General features: G+C 37.4%; 1 protein-coding gene across 1 annotated transcript in view; it reads right to left on the minus strand.

Annotated features, from left to right (window-relative positions):
* Positions 1-18,556, minus strand: part of FAF1 (Fas associated factor 1) — a 192,312-nt gene extending 173,756 nt beyond the window's left edge. Inside the window, exons 1-2 of the mRNA XM_060689911.2 lie at positions 17,301-18,556; positions 2,437-2,505 (exon numbers count right to left, since the gene is read on the minus strand). Coding sequence (XP_060545894.1) covers positions 2,437-2,505; positions 17,301-17,333 — 102 coding nt within the window. The 5' untranslated portion in view covers positions 17,334-18,556. The remainder of the gene's footprint in view (positions 1-2,436; positions 2,506-17,300) is intronic.
* Positions 18,557-18,995: the final 439 nt, after the last annotated feature.

The raw sequence follows: 18,995 nt of genomic DNA on the forward strand, positions 1-18,995 counted from the left end.
TGCTTTTCTCATTGCTTCTGTCTCCAAAGATCAGTTGTGCTTTAGAAGCTGTTTTTTATCCCCAAGCAGGGGATAAAAACCAGCAAACTAATGTGCTGAAGATGACCAGACTAAAGACACTAGCCAGATGAATACCTGGTAGGCAGATTTTTTTTTCCTATTTCCTCCCCAAAAACTAAGCTGTCTTATATATTCCGGTGCATTTTATACTCCGAAAAATATGGTATGCTACAATAGCATATTTCTAAGAATACAAAAGAGAATCTCCATAATCCAGAATTTCGTATCTGAATTTAAAATATGTTCAGCTTCTTGGCCCACATCAATGTATCTTCTAGCTATCAAAATAAGAACAAGACCTATATAAACAGTGTGTTGTCTGGTTACAATTAGTTGGAGCAATCAACATCATCATAATAGTAATAATGTTCCTTAATAGTAGTCCTATAATAACAGTGTTTTCTCATCATACTTATTGTTAATACTAATTCATATTAATAGTAAACATGTCATAATTCTCTCAAAGTAAAATTAGTTCTTCTCTTATACCTTTAAACATTCTAACTTCTGTTTCTGTTAGTTAACCATTGATAAAACAAATCCATATTTCAAAATATTCCGTGTCTTCCTTCTCTTTAATTTCAAGTATTAGTCTGTCCATTTCTGCACATTCTGTTTATATAGATATTGAAACTGTTGCTCTTTCTTTATATAGCAAAAATAAAAAAATTAATTTGAAGGGGGGGAAAAGAACAAGACAATCTGCAATCTCAATAATGCCAAAATCCTGCATTGCTGAAGCTTAGTAACAAAGTAATAAAAACTGGCAGCACTTTTTTTTACATTAAGGATTATTAATGTTTTAACTCTTAAAATGTAAAACCATAAGATAATTCTACCTCATCTTTTGGATATAAGAAAGAAACCTGTATTACCAAACCATATCTCTCAGAAAAACTCAGAAAAGTGCCGTTTTTTTCAATGTGTCACACTATATCACTTTCTTCTGCACACAAAGACAACTAGATTTCCAATAAATTTCCAACTTTTTAATGTATCTCTGAACATCTGACCTCCTAATACAGATCAGTTGACACTAAATTCTTTCCTATCATTGTACAATATGAAACATTATACACATTCTGTTTCTTTATTTAACCTTTCTTTGACCCTGAAAATGCATTATCTTTATTGGCACAAGTATGTAGATTTGAGAATTTTTGGCAAGACATTTTGGCAAAGATTTGTTGAAAATTGAAGTACAGTTACAAATAGATGCTAACACAAGCTTACTGTCCCCCTCAGACTCTAAATACTTCTTAGGAGACATGGTTTCACTTTTCTAAACTCATGCATTTGCCAGATATATGTCATACTTTATTGTGTATCTGAAAAATTTGATTTTAATAAAAATCTGCCTAGGACTGAAGTCCCTCAGGAGAAACAGACCCTGTTCTTTAAAAATCCAGGAAATTTACATTTAGTATGGATCCCTGAAAGGAATCCAAATCAGATTTGACTAGAGATACATGTTGTCAGTAGGTAGCCATAAAATTGCAATAAAAAAAACCCTGGCCTTGAGGAAGTTAGTATTTCTTTTTTCACTATAGCATACCTTGTCTCTCCACTAATTTGGAAAGAAAAGTTGTATCCTCCTAAAGCATACTCTTGTATACTGTTACCATTACTTCACTTCCAATACACACCTCAAAAAAACATGAAAGCGCAGAGACATATGATACTTGATCAAAGGTAAGGAAATACAACTGATGCTTTGTCACCATGAACAGCCCAGTAAAATCAAAAAGCAGTAATGATGTCCAAAACTAAATGGAATCCTTACAAAGATGTAAAAGGAGAAACTTCCATCCCTGCCCCAAGACCCTGAAAAAGGACAAAGCTACATCACGAGTAACATCATTCCAAATTAAATGCAATGGAAAAACATTGCAATCAATTGGGCCAATAAGAAAACTTTGGTTACTGCTTCTTGCAACGCCAAATTACATTTTTTTCCCAAAAGTGAAAGGCCTATTGTTTTTTGTAGTATGCACTCTAAACATATATTTCTTGATTTAGGATTTTAATCTGGCTTTCATGCAGGAGCAAAAGGCAGGTTATGTTCTATTCTTTCCTCTTATTTTTCCCCATATCTAAAAGCCTGTGAGGTAAGTCAGGATGAGGACAGTGATTTCCCCAAATTCTCTTAATGAATTAGAACCAGGTTTCTCTTCCTCCTAGTCCAACACTTTAATCACAACATCAAATCTTTCGTGATTTGAAAATGGGCCGGTAGATTTGACACAGCACTATATTAAGTTTGTATATCCTTTGAACCCTCAATCTTCCAGCTACCCATGCTAGGATTCTAGCAATTTTCCCTCTGATTTTAAGCATCAAAAAATAAATAACACATAAAATAAAATAAATACTTACCACTAAATCCCAGTTATTTTGTTCAAGTAAGGTGATAGCTTCATCAATATTTTCTATTCCAGTACATGCCTAAAATAATAAAGAATGACAAAGTTTCAGCTGAAAAAAAATCTGCCAAAAATAATAATTTGTTAAAAATCGTACAGGTTAAAAACTGCATTCAACAGGATCACAACTTCTTGATCTCTAGACATCTTAAGACATAAACATAGATTAAATGTAGGAGATTCTATTGTATGAGTTCAGAAAATTTAGACATCAGCTGGTAAACCAAAAATTATCAAACTTGTAGTTCATTTTATTAATCCAATGGTTAGCTTTACAGTAGTATAGCTATACAATAGTACAGTAGTATATAACTCTTCCTATTTGCAAAAGATTTAATAATAGTCAAGTAATAGTCTTGCCATTCCCATTTTATTATGAGTAAAAGATCTCTATCATGTCATATTCAGCTTCTTTAAGCCAAATATATATTCAGTTAAGAGATATGACCCAGCACAACTTATTCCATAAATATAGCTATAACCATTATACTGTTAACTTTGCATGCAAGATGTCCTAGATTCAGCTGTTGATATATCCAAGTAAAAGGGGGACCATCATATATTTAACTATTTTCATATCTATCTTCTCACACACAAAGTGTTCAAGGCAAAGCATAAAAACAATGAAAGAGGAAATAAAAATAGGAAAGCCATCCTCCTAGATCAGGGTTGGCGAACCTTTTTGGCATTGCGCATCAAAAGTATGTGTGCGCACGCAACAGCGTGCATGCATACTGGTACCCATAATGCAATGTACACCCCACCTGCGCATATGCGCATGACCCCTCCCATGTTCCCCATGCATGTGCACATCCCTGCGCATGTGCCCCCCCGCACATGCGCCCCCCCACGCCCTATTTTGGACCTGAAAAGCCTCCTGCACCAAACTTTTACCGGCCCCAAGCCTCTGCCGCCGGCGAACCAGCAGTGGGAGAATCGCTGGGGCAAGGGGCGAGGGGGCACGCTTCCCTCCCTCCCCGCCTGAGTGGGCTTCTTGTGCGGCTCCAAGCCTCTGCTAGGGAGGAAGGAAAGCCTAAGCCTGCTGTTCCTGTCACCGTCCGAGAAGCAGCAGGAGAATCGCCGGGGCAAGGGGGCATACTTCCTTCCCTCCCCATCTAAGCAGGCTTCTTGCATGGCTCCAAGCCTTCACTGGGGAAGAAGGGAAGCCTCATCCCACTGCCCATTGCCTCCATTGAAATAATAGTGGGAGAATAGCTGGGGCGAGGGGGCACGCTTCCCTCCCTTCCCGCCCGAGCGGGCTTCTTGCGCGGCCCCAAGCCTCCGGCGGGGAGGGAGGGAAGCCTCGGCCCACCCGTCCTTGCACCCGCACCCCCTCACTCCTGGCAGTGGCAGTTCTTGCACTGATTTATCTCCAATCTCCAATACAGACCTTTCAACAGTTCCAAGAAGGCTCCACACCCATTTGTACCACTCAGGTGACCCCGAGGACACAGACAAACCTCCAAGTGGCCTCTACGTCTCTCTAAAAGGATGCAAATGACCAGATGACTGCAAGGAATATAAATCTTTCCATTCCCCACCATCCAGTCAGAGTTGAAGAAGCTTCTTAGATGAGAAGCAAAACATCTTCAAAGAAAAACCAGAAAGTCCAGTTGCCTCTTGAAAAAACCTTTGGGATACTAAAGAATTATCTGTATGTGTATTTTGAATGTGCATATAATAAAAGCATGGTTTAGTAATCATTGGGTGAAGCAAATTTGAATAGGAAACTTTTTCATTATCTGCAGCAGTCCTAAGGAAACTCTTCAATTTAAAGTGGCCTTTAATGTTTTAGGAAAATTGTCATTAACTTGTAAAAATAATATATGCATGGTAAGGGCAAAGGCACATATCCCAGTGCATTAAATTTGTTACATATTTCACTCGTTCCAATAGAAGGGAATGAGATTTGATTTGCACTTTTTTCAAGTATCTACTTTGAAGGGCTGAAAGATTCCACAAAGCAAAATTCTCCTCAGAGGGAAAGAACTCAAGTGGTTACGAGAGAAAGAGAGACTGGCAAAAATTCTTCCTTTTGTTATTGTTTTGCTGAATCAAGCTTCTTCCACTGATAGCACATTTTCTGTTTGCAATTCATGAAGGCAAACAATATCTAAAGCAAAAATTAAAACCAGATTTCATATTATATTTCCTACCCAGTCACCTCAGTTTCTCTTGGATCTTTCTTTTTTTCATATGTGAAACATACTTTCTCCTTGATCCACGTATAAAAACAGACGTATGGTCAAGCTCAATGAAAAACCCAGGTGGCAGACAGCTAGAGTTTTGTTTCTAAATTCTATCCCAGCTTTTTGAACACTTTACACCATCAAAATCTAAGTGAGCAAGCAAACAAGAAAGTTTATATTAATCTTCATGTATTGAGAGTGCACCAGTAATGTATGTTATATATATTTCTTAATGGCAGAACATAAAATCATAGTGCTGGAAGAGGCCTCAGAGGTCTTCTAGTCCAAACCCTTGCTCAAGGCAGGAGATCTTATATTATCAATGGTAAGTGGCTCTCCAGTCTATTTTTGAAAACTTCCAGTAATGATGTTGTGGTCCGCCAGCAGCCTGCGGAGCTGGCAGTGGAATCAGACAGTGAGGAGACTGGGGAGGAACATGGGCCAGTCCTGGAATCTGGGCTCTGCATCGGAGGGCTCTGCATCGGAGGCAGAGATGGGGCCAGGGCCATCTGGAAGTGATGCACAGACTCCGGAGCCTCCAGAGTCGGACAGCAGAGAGGCAGAGGAACAGAAGGAGCCTGTTCCTAGTGCACGCATGCGCAGAGCTGCCAGAAGGCATGAACAGTTAAAACAAAAGGGACGACTCGGGAGTAAGGCCTGGAGATGATTGGCCCTTCCCATAAGGCTTAAAAGAAGAACAAAGGCACATGGGCACTTTGCAAGAAAGCAACATTGTTAGTTCTGTTTCCAGTCGGCATCTCTGTTTTGATTCTGGAATCCATGTGGCTTTGCCAAGTAGGTCTTTGGCAGAGTGTCAAGGGAGATAAAGGTTGGTGATTATCCCGAAGGACTTCTCCCAATGGACTTTTTGCAACTAATTGGGACTCAGCTGTGAATGAGTCACAGCTCATTGCAATGAGCACAGCTATTGCAATAAAAGAGTTTTTTGGGACTACTCATGTGTTTTAATGACTCAGGAAACCTAGGTCACAACGACTGGAGCACCTACAACTCTGGGAGGCAATCTATTCCACTGATTAATTGTTCTGTCAGAAAATGTCTCCTTACTTCTAGGTTGGATCTTTGTTTAACAAGCTTCTACATATTACTTCTTGTCCTGCCCTTTGGTGTTTTGGAGAATAAATCAATTGTCTCTTCTCTGTCACAACCCCACAAGTACAGGAAAAGAGTTATCATGTTCCCTCTAATTATACTCTTTGATAGGCTAGATGTACCTAGTTCCTTCAACCATTCATCTTCCACACACCCCTGCAAAGGTTTCTCTAAGCTACTTGTACCCAAAAGGGCCTGTGTCACCTGAAACACGACCACAGGAGGGCAATAAACAGAAAAGTACTAATACTTTATAACCATGAGGTAAGGCTTTAAGGCCTTAATCACAGTTCTCACCTGTATCCAGTTGAGTTTGTCTCTAAACATCTTTTCTGTTGCTTCAACTCCCTTAGTTCTTTCGTAAATCACAGGAAGTGACACATCATGAGACAGGAAAGGATGCATAGACACAATCCAATTCAAAGCTGCACCTGCCTTCTTATTCCAAGTGGTGACCAAGACTTCAGATGGACCAGCAAGAACGATCCCCAGCTCGTGCTGAAACCCATCCAGTTCCATTAGTCACCAAAGGCAGCCCAATCTAGCCAAGCCTCCCTTAGTGGTTAGTGGTACCATGAAATCTGATACAGTAGTAGAATGTGATTTAACCATGACAAGGGAAACACCAAAATCTCTCCTAATTTGAAATCACATAGTGACTGTTCCAACAGGAACACCAGATTTGGTGTATGACTACTGTCCTTTATCAGCCTCTGGATGACCTGGATAGGCTCGTGGCCATCATTGTGGCCATGAACTCCTAAACTGTTTCAGACCCAGAGAAGGAAGATTGAAGTTTTCCAAGACCACAAATCTGGGGAATTCCACAACCAACCTGGAAATGGAGTCAAGGAACTCAGGCAGGGAGCTTACTATGCAGCAGGGAGGCAATTCTAATATTAGCTGGCAAGCAATACAGTAATCTTTTTCCAATATACGAAGTACTGCATGTAGGAAAATATAGTCTCCCCCTACCCTATGCTCTGAAATCGTCTTTCATGATACCGTGCTATACATATTGACAAGAACGACAGACAAGAAAACTTTCAAACGCTGCTGAGCTTTGGAAGTACTCTTATCAAAAGTCTTATCAAAGTTTGCTTATCAAGCAAAGTTCTGGCACCCACAGCTCGAGAATAAAATAGATTTTTTTTAATTCAACACACTAAGAGATAATACTGTTAAATAGTCGAATTACTGATTTAAGAGAGTGGTCTGAAAGGAAATGGTTGGAAAAATTAATATTTTTAAGTGCTGTACTTCCCTATTCATCCTTTAAGTAGATTTGGCTACTTTCATAACAATCTATATTCATTTCAATACCGTACCATAATTGTACAAGAAAAAATATGTTACCTGCAGCACAATTTGTTTACTAGAATTCAGTCAGTTCTATTTCCCTTTCTGCAATCCCTTTCAGTGGCATAGTAGCCAGCCTGAACCCAGCCTAATAAATGTAGAAGAAAGCAAGTTGTCTGAAAAGGGGGAGTGGCTTTTCAACTGTCTGGGTCAACTTTAGTACTCTTTGCAAACAACAACAAACTATTCTTCCTGCAGTTAACAAATCTGCAAAAGAAGCATGGCATTCTTGTTAAAGCAAAGTCTTGTTAAAGCAAAGTAAACAAACACTTGATAACAATTTTTTAATCTATGCCCTAAATATCCATAAACCTACATAGTGTAGAAGTATATACGTGCTAATTTGTGGCACCAAAAAAGCAAGACAAAGATTTCTTACAAGATCAAGGATCAGCATATAAACTTTTGAACACAAATATGATGAAATACAGTTCATACACCATGCTGCAGAATCAGAGAGAAATTTGGTCCAGTAGTTAAACAGGTTAGAACCAGGAGATTGTGAATTCTAACCCCACTTAACCATGAAAATCAACTGGGTGACTTCAGGCTAGTCATGCTCTCTAAGGAGGAGGAGCCCAATCCACCTCACAAGTTGTTGTTGTTGTGGGGAAAATAGGAGGAAGTATTACGGTATGTATGTTTACTGCCTTGAGTTACATATAAAGTAATAAAGCAGGATAAAAAATTTTGAAAAGTTGAACACCACAGCAAAATCTGCAATGCTGCCTCCCTTTAAAAACTAAGTAGTAAAAATTGATTATAGTAGATAACTAGTAAGTGAACACCAACTATCTATTACCTTCCAATTTATTTTTGCTCAAATTTCTTGCTTACTTCTCAAAATACTTCTCCATTTTTATGCAGCAATAAAGTGGATTCACACCTACCACTATAGAAAATATTTCTGAACACTATTTTTTTTTTTTTTTACGATCCTGTACTCCCTTTTATCGGGGTGGAGTCGGGGTAACTAAATGGAGCTGAGCGTTTACTGGTCGGATACTCTTCCTGACACCTGCACAGAGTTTGCAGCAGATATTTTCTCTTTGTGCTCTGATAGAGAAACATCTCTCACTCCCTAGGATCGAACTCTTAACCTTCCAAGTAGGAGCTGAGCATCTTCACCTCTAGGCCATCATGCAGCTCTTTCTGAAGACTATATATTGTTGCAAAAATATGGAGAGCCACTAGATGGCAGCAAAGAATTATGTTTTTCTATTCATCTCTGCTGTTTCTAATGGTTGCCCATTTTTTTTGCAGCCCATATCTGATATGGCAATCTTCCAACAACAGGTATACATACAAAAATTATTAACTGATCTGAATTACCTCTAAAAATCTCTTTATTAGCATTTTCAAAGATAATTTAATAAGCCTGAAATCAATAAATAAAAAAAGCCAAATTCAAGTGTCTATGCCTACACCAAAACACATGTGCTCAACCTAGACATATGTGTTCAGTCAAGACACAGAACTAGAAATACATGTTCTGGGCCAGGTATTTTGGGGTGGCCACACCAGTGTCCCTTACAATGACATCATTAAATACTTGGCAGGGTGGATAAAAATCAATGATTTTTTTAAAAAAATCAAAAAAATCAGATTTTTTTTATTTAAATCGGATTTTTTTGATTTTTATCAAATTTATTTTAATAAAAAACTTTTGGGGTAAAAATCTATTGTAAGATAGTTTTCTATTTAAGATAGAATAATTTAGTTTATTCAGCATGAAATGGAGCTTAGTTATGTAGCATGAGGCTGTATATTCTGCAACACTGGGACTATCGGTGAGTCAGCAGTGGGTCAAAGGAGTAGCAGAGATGACAGTTGCTCTTTAAAAATTATGATTTAAATCGAGTTTTTACTAGTGATTTAAATCATGATTTAAATTGTGATTTAAATCAACTCGATTTAAATCAAATCCACCCTGATACTTGGTTCCTGATTTTTGATGCAAATATCAAAAAAATTACAAAGGTCACCAAAAAACCCCAAACAAACCAAAAATCAAACAACAGATAAGGAAAAAAAACAGACCAGTAATGATAATAGATGGAATTTCGTCTTCATCATGTCATTCTTTTTTAAAAAACAATTTTTTTTAAACACACAAAAATAAAATACATATTTTCTGAATGTTGACCGAGTCAAAATTCATACAGCTTATTTTCTCCATATTGACTATATATATACTCCAATTTCTGTCAATATTCTACTTTCCTCCTTTTATCTATATTTTTTTTTTAGAATAATCAATATTACCATCTGCCCTCACCTCCTTATCTTCACCTATCACAATTTTTTAATCTATTGAAACCCTTTACTTTAAGCACAGTCATTCAATCATTTAATTTTTCACAATTATTTCTTTAATTTTCCCCCAAAATGGACCAAATTTTATCCTATCTTACTACCTTAACCATTATTTTACCCTTTTAGGCATATTTCCTTTATATTTGTTTTACATCATCTTTATCTAAAAATTAATCATTTTGCCATTTTACCCGAAACAATACAATTGTTTTGTATTGTATTGTACATTTTACCCAATACAATACAATACAATACAATACAATTCTTCCCATTTATTTTTATAACCCCCTTTTTAAGTAAACCTAACTTCCATTTCAAATTCATTCCAACTTTCCCCTTCAAATAATTCCTTTTTTATAATTCAATTTTTACAGTCCCAGTATTAATACAATTGCTTTACACTTTCATGGTTACAAAATATACTTCATCTTATTCGAATAATATAATCCTCAATATTGCTTCTATCAGAATTATAACGACTCTGTGCCATAGGTTTGCCATCACGGATCTATTATAACAAGGTGGGAAAACTTCCATAATGCAGCATGTATTACAGCCAGGGACACAGAGAGAAGCCCAAGAAGCCCTGTCCTTTTCCTCCAGCCTAATTTCAAAAATGCTCTATGCTATCTCTTTATATCAGAGGAAAAAGCACAATTACTCCTACTTTCTGTTTTATGGAGAAAGCTGCTTCATACCGAGAAAAAAGAGCAATCAGCCCTATTTTCTCTTAAGGTGGGGGGGGAGTAGCCATCCATCCTCACTTCCTGTTGCACAGAGAATGACACTTCATGCAAATAGAGACAGGAATATTGTCCTAGCTTTTCTTGCACAGTTCATTCTTTCTGTACATTTGAAAAGTTGGGTTGTGATTATTCTTCATACAAGAAGAACTGAAGGGTCTAGACCAATGAAGGCTTTTTGCTGTCGCGTGCCAAAAGCTGGGGGAACATGGCGGTGTTGCGCGTGTGCATGCCCACACCCATAATTCAATGCGCCCCACCCACCACGCATGCACACACAACCCCCCGGCGCGACCCCTGCTTTTGGCACATGATGGCACGGTGGGCCCAGTAGGCTCGTTTTTCACCCTCCACAGGAGAAAAACCATTTTTGCCTGGGGAGGGAGGGCAAAAACGGCCTTCCCCACACCCCTGGAGGCCCTTCAGAGTCCGGAAATGACCTGTTTCCAAACTTCCAATGGGCCCAGAAAGCCCGAAAATCAGCTGGCCGGCATGTGCATGCACACTGGGGCTGAGTTAGGGCAACACTTGCGTGCCCACAGATATGCCATAGGTTCGCCATCACGGGTCTAGACTCTGGCCTAAATGACAAAGATTTTCATTAAGAGCTTCACCTCTTATGTTATCCAGATTATTGGGGACAGAGAGGTGATAATCTGGTTAATGTTCTATATTAAACCCTCATTGTCATTCCCAATCAGGAGGTTCCCAAAACATAGATGGCTATGTTGCCCTCTATGAACATAGAGACATGTTATATATGTCCAAAAATGGACTTGCTGTGGGGCTAGAGAAAACTTGATGTCACCAAGGCCACTTAGTTTCTTGCAACAATTTGCATTAAGCGGCTAAATTCCAAGTACATAAGACAGATGTCTTGTATCTGTCTGCAATAAAAAATAATTTCTATTTATAATAGGATAAATGTAAAATAAAATATTGTATGGCAATTGTATTTAGCATCATAAACTGCCAATGCATGTTGCTGTTATACAGTGGAAATGCATATTAAATATTACAGGGGTTTTTATTTTACTGTGTACTTTTCACAGCTGTGGTTCATTAGCGGAGTGTTTCAATAATACATATTAAAAAAAGATCTCATAAAAAGCAGATAGCCATGCTGGCGAAAACTAAATTCTAAATCCATATTAGGACTATAGTTTTATTAGTAAGTATAGTAAACAAAAATGTGCACATTTTAAGGTCTTGCATTTTTAAAAGTAGCATTTAACACTGACAACATGCTATAAAAAAAGCTAATAACAGCTCTGTAACGATTTCAATTCTCACTGAACAAAATCCAATAGCCATGTTGCTAGTCAACTGGCTGAGAGTTTCACCCATGCTTATATCCCTGATAAACAACTACACGGAAGAGATGCTCTTTTTATCAAGCAAACAGAGATACACCCACAGTTCCTCTTCTTTCCTAGAAATAGGAAAATTGAGAGTCTTTTTAAAATGAGGCAGAAATTGCTAGCCACATGCTGGAAAACATCCACCTCCCAGTTTCCTAGGTAAATTCACTACATTCCAAGAAACTGAGGACAAATCCAGATAAACTGAAGCAGAGGGGGAAAGTGTTCTTTAAGAAGTCTTCTTCTCTAAGAACAGATAAAAATGTGAAGTTAAGGATTTCATGCTATTTTTTTTTCTTTTATATATAGAGAAATATAGAGAATATTCATTTCTCTATGTAAATTTTATAATTGGGTAATTAATCCTCAGTTTGCATCAATCCTTTCAATCTGTTTGCATGAAATTTTACAAGAACCCTCTTGTAATTGCAATTGTCCTATTATTTCTTCTGGGGTTCCAGCTGAAAAAGAGTAATTTGTAGCCAATTAGCTACAGCCAGCAATATCTTGTGGGCTGAATGGAGCATTGTTTGTGTTTTATAATTCTCAAGTTGCCTTCCTTCATTGGTAACAATTTTCTTATTTATCTATCCCAAGACTGACTAAATGTAATGTCTTCCTTTTTAAGAAAATGTAGACATTGGTCTACTTCCCAAGCAGAAGAAAGAAGTCTTGATATCTCTAGTGATATGCTTAGTCACAAGATGAAGATGTGTAATATAGAAAATCATTTTTTTAGTATTTTACCTTTTAAATACAAATAGAGTAACACAGGTACTTAGAACCCTCTCTAAAACAAACTAGGGATCAGAGATAACACATCCGGGTAAGGTATCCCCTGGAAGATAGATTGCAGCAATTGTAACTATCAAACAGTACATAAAGGCAAGAAAAGCAGGAACAGGGTGTGCTTTTGAGAAAGAAGTTTTCAAACATGCCATTACAAGCTGTAAAATGCTACTAGATTCCTTTTAAAATACTTTTACTTTAGTATTTGTTTTCATGTAAAACCATCACATATATCTATGTCACTAATTCACTAACAATATTTGGCATTGCCTCTACAATGCCTTGTAAACTGTTAAAGAAATCTATTGAGTACAATAGATTTCACAATATTGTATTTGCTCTTTAAAAAATAGCAGAAAAATATAAATGCATTATATGTGAATTTCCAGTAAGATGGAGAGATAAGTGAATTAAATGAAAAAGCAAAGTGACATTAACAAAGACTTGAACTACATACTGGCTTCAATGAAATAATATCAGTGGTCATTCCAGTCTAATGTTTCAGTTCAACAGGTCATATATGTAAGGTTACAATTCAAGCAACATATCACCAATCACATCCCAATGTAAAACATATAGGAAGACAAAACTAAAAGGTAATCAAATTCAAATTCAAGATCTATATCTATACTAAAGGAAAAGTACAATCTGCTCTCTAATATTGGTACATAAAAATATGTGCGCTTATATGCCTAAAATAGAACTATACTAAGCCTCCTGTAGATCTTAATCTTATTTCTTAAACTTTCTAATCTGCCAGTTACAGATTTATAGACAGAATTTATTTCAGATTCATACTCTGTATAAAAAGGCTCATTGCCTTTAGATATGATCAATGCCTTAGATACCATTTTTTTAAAAATAAAGTGTATGAATCAGCCTTCATAGTTTGCTTTGGTAAATATGTGATTTAAAAAAAATGTTCAAATTTTTTACAAATTGAATGTTTACAAACATTCAATTTTGGAAAAGAAGCATCTTCTTTAAAAGATATGAAATTATGATTTTTCTTCCTCTAGCATGAATAAAACTCCACTAAGTCTTCTGAGGATGTAGCCTTCTTTAAAAAATATGAAATTATGATTTTTTTTTTCCTCTAGCATGAATAAAACTCCACTAAGTCTTCTGAGGATGTAGCCTAAAGTGAAAATCTCAATGACATCATGCAGGAACAAAACAGAAAACATAGTACTTTATTTACTTGAGTGTTATAGAATTTAATTCTGTAAAAAATATTTCCCTAAATAGAAGCTCATGTAACAGAAATATTACTCACAAAATTTGAAACTCTTACATAATTAAGTTCTAGAATAAAGTTCTAAATAGAACTTTATACAAAAGATATGAAATATCATGAAAACCACTGCAAAGTGTTACTATTGTATATAAGCTATTGTATATGACAATCAAACAAATGTTAAACCTAGAAGTTGTAAAATAAAGAAATGGAAGTACAATACTTATAGTCCAATTAGGAATAGAACCATGCATGGAAGCATCCAAGATTCGGATTCAATTCCTACTTAAGAATTTAGCAGGAAAACTTCAATGGTAACTATACCCAGGAAACCATTCACATAGAATTGTAACTTACCCCAAAAAAGTTGTTACAATGATACTTCAGCCCATGTTGGTAATTTGTTCTGAAAGATGCAACAAATACTAACAGCAAGTACCAAGAAAACCATGTGACCCGCTATTTCAGCCAGAAGAAATAGCGAGTCACGAGGCAACCAACATCAGCAAGTTCTTCCATGCACATCGACTACCGGGAGAAAGACAAGTGCCAGGACAAGATTTCTGCTTCAAAATGTATCTAATACCAAATCTGATGAGTTTTGAAGCAGTTGAGTGCTGAGGTATGACTATATCTTGTTACAGATATATGACTATCAATATAATTTATATCTAAGTAAATAGTATTTGGGTTTTAATATCAATGATTTTTTAAAAAATCATTAATTCTTAGCTTCAGAACACAGGAATGCTAATGTATCTCAAAGTGTTCTGACAATCAGCAAATATGGAATTTTTTCTAATTTTTCCCCCTTCAACTAAATCACATCAGATCAATCCAATGTGTGCTTATTCAAAATAAATCATCTTGCAATGATCAGTGAGTCTTTGTCCTAGATGGGACGAATATCAATCCATAATATAGTAGTATTCAAATGTACATTCATAGTGCAACCTATTAACCATACTAAATATAATCAGTTTGGTTTGAGCAGTATTGTCCAGTGGTTAAGGCACCAGGCTAGAAACCAGGAGACTCTAAGTTCTAGACCCACCTTAGCCATGAAAGCCAGCTGGCTGACCTTGGGCCAGTCACTACCCTGTTTTCCCCAAAATAAGACAAGCCCAATCAGGCTTTTGAGCTCATGGCAATAAGGCCAAGCACTTATTTCAGGGTTCAGAAAAATAGAAGACAGGGTCTTATTTTTGGGGAAACACGGTAGCTCTCAGCCTAACTAAGCTCATAGGAGGAGGAAGAAATGTTGCATATATTCACCAACTAGGATTATTTGTAAAAATAATAAAGGTGGGATATCAATAAATAACATTCAGTAATAAATCATAATTGACCTAAGATCTCAACAATTCTGAACTCATAATATTCAGACAATCTAAAATTATTAGGAATACAGTTGAATCCAATGCTGCCCTATTGGATTTTTGTTAGAAAGGTATTTGTAAATCTGCTCCAGAGAAGGAATGGTTTCTTCTGCTGATGCAAGCATGCTATTGAATTCATCTTTTGATCTCAAATCTGATAAAAATCAATAAAAAATAATAAAAATATCATAAACTTCATTTGTTTGGGATAGATCACCTAGATCCTAATCTGAAACACACAGCATCATAGATTACCAAACTATAATGTCTCTCTTTTGCAGAATGAAAGCAGGTAGCATTTTATCTTTTATAAAACATCTACATCAACTATTGTCAGCACTTTCATCTGTACATTTTTTAATTCTCACTGCATAAGGTACTATACAAACAAGCATGCAAATATACATCTATTAATATATACTACAAAAATTAAGTATAAAACTTAAAGCCAAATATATAGAACAAAATCAAAATGTTTATGAAAATGTTCATAAAGAGTGGGAAATATCAGTAAATTCAGCAAAAGAGTTGCCAAATTGGTGAGATGCAGTAGCATATAAATTTAATAAATAAATAAAACTCTTACTATTTCTCAATATAATTAGCAGGCTTTTTATCAAAAAGGAGCAGATTAGTATATTACTACATATAAAATGTTCTATGTTTGCCAAATAATTAAGAAAAGGAATTTGATTTAAACATTTTGCTAAAATTTCAGTGATGTTGCAATTGACTTTCATGGAGCAATTCCTGGGCCTAAATAGATTCTACATACCATAGCATCTGATCTTTGCATGTTCTCTTATTTGCTAGGAAGTATATATCTGAGTACAACTTTCTACACTTTATAGTATGATGTAGTTCACCTATCTTCTTTAAATAACCCTGATGCTCATTAGATGATTTCATTTACATGCAGCAAAATAGAAGTAATTTTAAAAGATCAGTTAGAAGAAATTAACAAATTGTGACATAATTAACTTAAAACAGAATCAGCAATATACACCTGTGGATACTTCCACCTGTGCCTCTAATATGCTCTGCTGGTGCTTATGATTTAATTCTTAATTTTTTCCTTCAAAAACCCTTTTAAGAGAAATATCAGACTCCAGTTACCCACATTTATCTCCGAATATGACTGCCCCAAAAATATGTTATTAGTAAATTAAGATCCTGAGATACAGTACTCCATTATCAATTGCCAGAGAGTGGAAAACTAAAAAAAAAAAATTAACCTCTCTGCCATAAGAAGGGGAAAGCTTGCAGATGGCAACAAATGAAGAGATGGAACTGATTTCAAGGAGAATTAGAGCTGACCAGATAGAGTAGGAAAAGGAGGTGGGAAAACAAAAATAAATATCATATGGGCCACAGAGGGCAAAGGGTGAAGTTAAATGGTTAGTGAGGCAGCCCAAAAGTATAAAGGAACAGAATCTCCCTCTTCTGGGGGTGGTTTATGTGTGAGAGCATAGACTAAAAGAACTTGAGGAGTAACCCTGAAAGAACCAGCTTGCCATTTGTCCATGCTAGTTAGAAATGATGAGAGATGAAATTCAAAAAGCTGCTTTCTGTATGTTTAAATCTCAATAGTGATTATATCTTACCCTAACAAGTTGATTATTGCCCCAAGAGCTAAATTTATGGGAGAATTATATATAATTGTATATGTACAATCAGTTACTTTCTAAAAATTAAGATAAATATTAGACAATGTGAAGGGTTTTTTAAATGCACAATGCACCAAAGTTCTTTTCTAATTTTGCATTTAACACCGTTTTTTAAAATCACAGTACACATGAGCCCTTGGGATATAGGCATGTCTTTTTATTATCTTCAGAGTATTTTTTTTTCCTGTCCTGTGAAATTTATTAGAAGTTTGCAAAGCGTCAGAATGAACCAGATATATGGAGGATAGCAATCTTTTAAAGTACTTGTTTAAAACAACAACTCCTTTGCCTCTGACTGGGATTAGGTTGTTCCTTTATCTCTTGGTGAAGACAAAGGTTAGATTCAAAGGATTAGTGCCATTAACTAATGTTTAGTTAACATTATTCACGTTTCTTGGATTGTCCCTTGGATTATCTGCTACAAAGAACAAACAGTCTCCAGCTTTATTATTGTTGTTGTGGTTGCTCTACTCTTAATATCGGAGCAGGGCTCGCCAATTCCGGAACTTAGATCCTTCCACCAAAGAACAAGAAAACAGAGAAGCCGGGAGAAAAGGAAACAGGAAGAAAAAGAGAGAGAGAGAGAGAGAGAGGGAAAGAGAGAGACAGAGGGAGGGAAAGAGATCATGGTTAGAATATGGCAGTGGTGGAATTTGAAATTTACCTGAAAATCAGCCAGTATCATTTCTCTATCCATGTTGGACGCTAATGCAGCCGGGAGCGGCCCCTCCTCCTGCCTGAACTGTACACCTGGAGGCTGCTGCCGGCAAGAACGGGGCTCAAGGGAGTGGGGTGGGGTGGGGTGGGGAGTGGGGGGGAGTGGGAAGAGAAAGGAGGCTACGATCTCATCTAAACTCCCAAACTTAGGTCAAAGCCCTCAGTCTGCTCCCGCCCCCCTCGAATGCTTTCCCTCTTCCCAAACCCGCTGTCCCGACCACCAAGAGGGGCGGAGAAAGGGAACTGAAGAGAGCGCAAAGGCAGCCAACCAACCCTGCCTTTAAAACAAGGCGAAGAGCCTCTTAAGTAGCTTCCTCCTTGCCCAGCAAGCGGCTGTCGCACATTTTGCCTGTCATTGAAGTCGCAAAAGAGACGCTTTCCGGCCGCCACGTGACTGGCCCTCCTGTCAAATGCTGGCCGCCGATAAAGCCGGGGGGGGGAGGGGGGAAAGAGGGAGGGAATGGAGGAGAGCGGAGTGGGGGGGCAGGGAAAGCGCTTTGGGCTATTATGTAAGGTTGCCGACTCCGCGGGCGGGAGGGAGGGAGGGGGCAGAGAAGAGAAAGACGACGGGGAGGTTCCCTACCGGCCTCTTTTTTTTTTTTTCTTTGAAAAGAAACAAAAGGGTGGGGTCGGCGGACCCGCGAATGACCTTCCGCAGACGCCGGTTCTTCGAATGAGGAAGGGAAAAGGAGGGATGGATGGAGCCTTGCTTTTATGAAAGTGTCGTAAATGCGCCTGCTTTGCCCGTTTGGGTTGTGTGCTCCGCGCCGCCGGGTGTCAAAAGCCCACCTCGGCCTTTGGAAAGGAAACAAAACGATTGCGGTTACTCCCAAACAGCACTAGCAATAGCACTTAGACTTGTATACCGCTTTACAGTGCTTTACAGCCCTCTCTAAGCGGTTTACAGAGTCAGCATATTGCCCCCAACAATCTGGGTCCTCCTGTTGCATAGCATATTGCCATGGAAGGGTTGCGATCCTGTTCCTTAAAAGGGGTGTTGTTATGTGCCTACTGGAATTGGTTTGCCTATTTAGCTTGTAAAATAAGCTGAGGGTGGGAAGGTTGTTTTAAAGTAAGTAGAACAGAGGTATTTTTTGGTATAAGTTAGATCTACTCGCCAATCTCTTAATTAAAGGTGAGGTCAGTTGATATAAAGTCAACTGCCCCTTCGAGACGATTCCTAAAGTTATGGAGTTTAGAGATTGTGACGAAATGGGGTTGAGGGGTACCCCGGACCGTGAACCAGCTCATGAGTAAACACACTGAGACTGAAATGATTCTGACAGAGGCGTCTTGTGTAAAAATATAATTTACTTTAAAACATTTAAAAAGCACTATGTCTTTAAGAAGACACATTAAAAACAAAGTCTTATCTGGGTATGTGAAACAAGGCTATCTCCCTAGATCCCTCTCCACAATACCGAAAACAGTTCACAAAAGAATAAAGCTAGCATGAAGGTAAGCAGCTTCGGCGTCGATACATCATCAAGGCAATCATAATGGGAGCAGCACGAGCTTCACAGCTGAAAGTCACCTGAAGTAAAAACAGTTCAAAAAGCAAACATTGCTTGAAGCTTGTGGGAGGAAGAAGGTCCAGCAACAGCAGTCCCGATGATAGCTTGCGTGCTACAAAACAGCAAAA

This window comes from Pantherophis guttatus, chromosome 3 (assembly GCF_059756535.1).
Source record: "Pantherophis guttatus breed Tessera chromosome 3, ASM5975653v1, whole genome shotgun sequence".
In the NCBI taxonomy this organism is placed as follows: Eukaryota; Metazoa; Chordata; class Lepidosauria; order Squamata; family Colubridae; genus Pantherophis; species Pantherophis guttatus.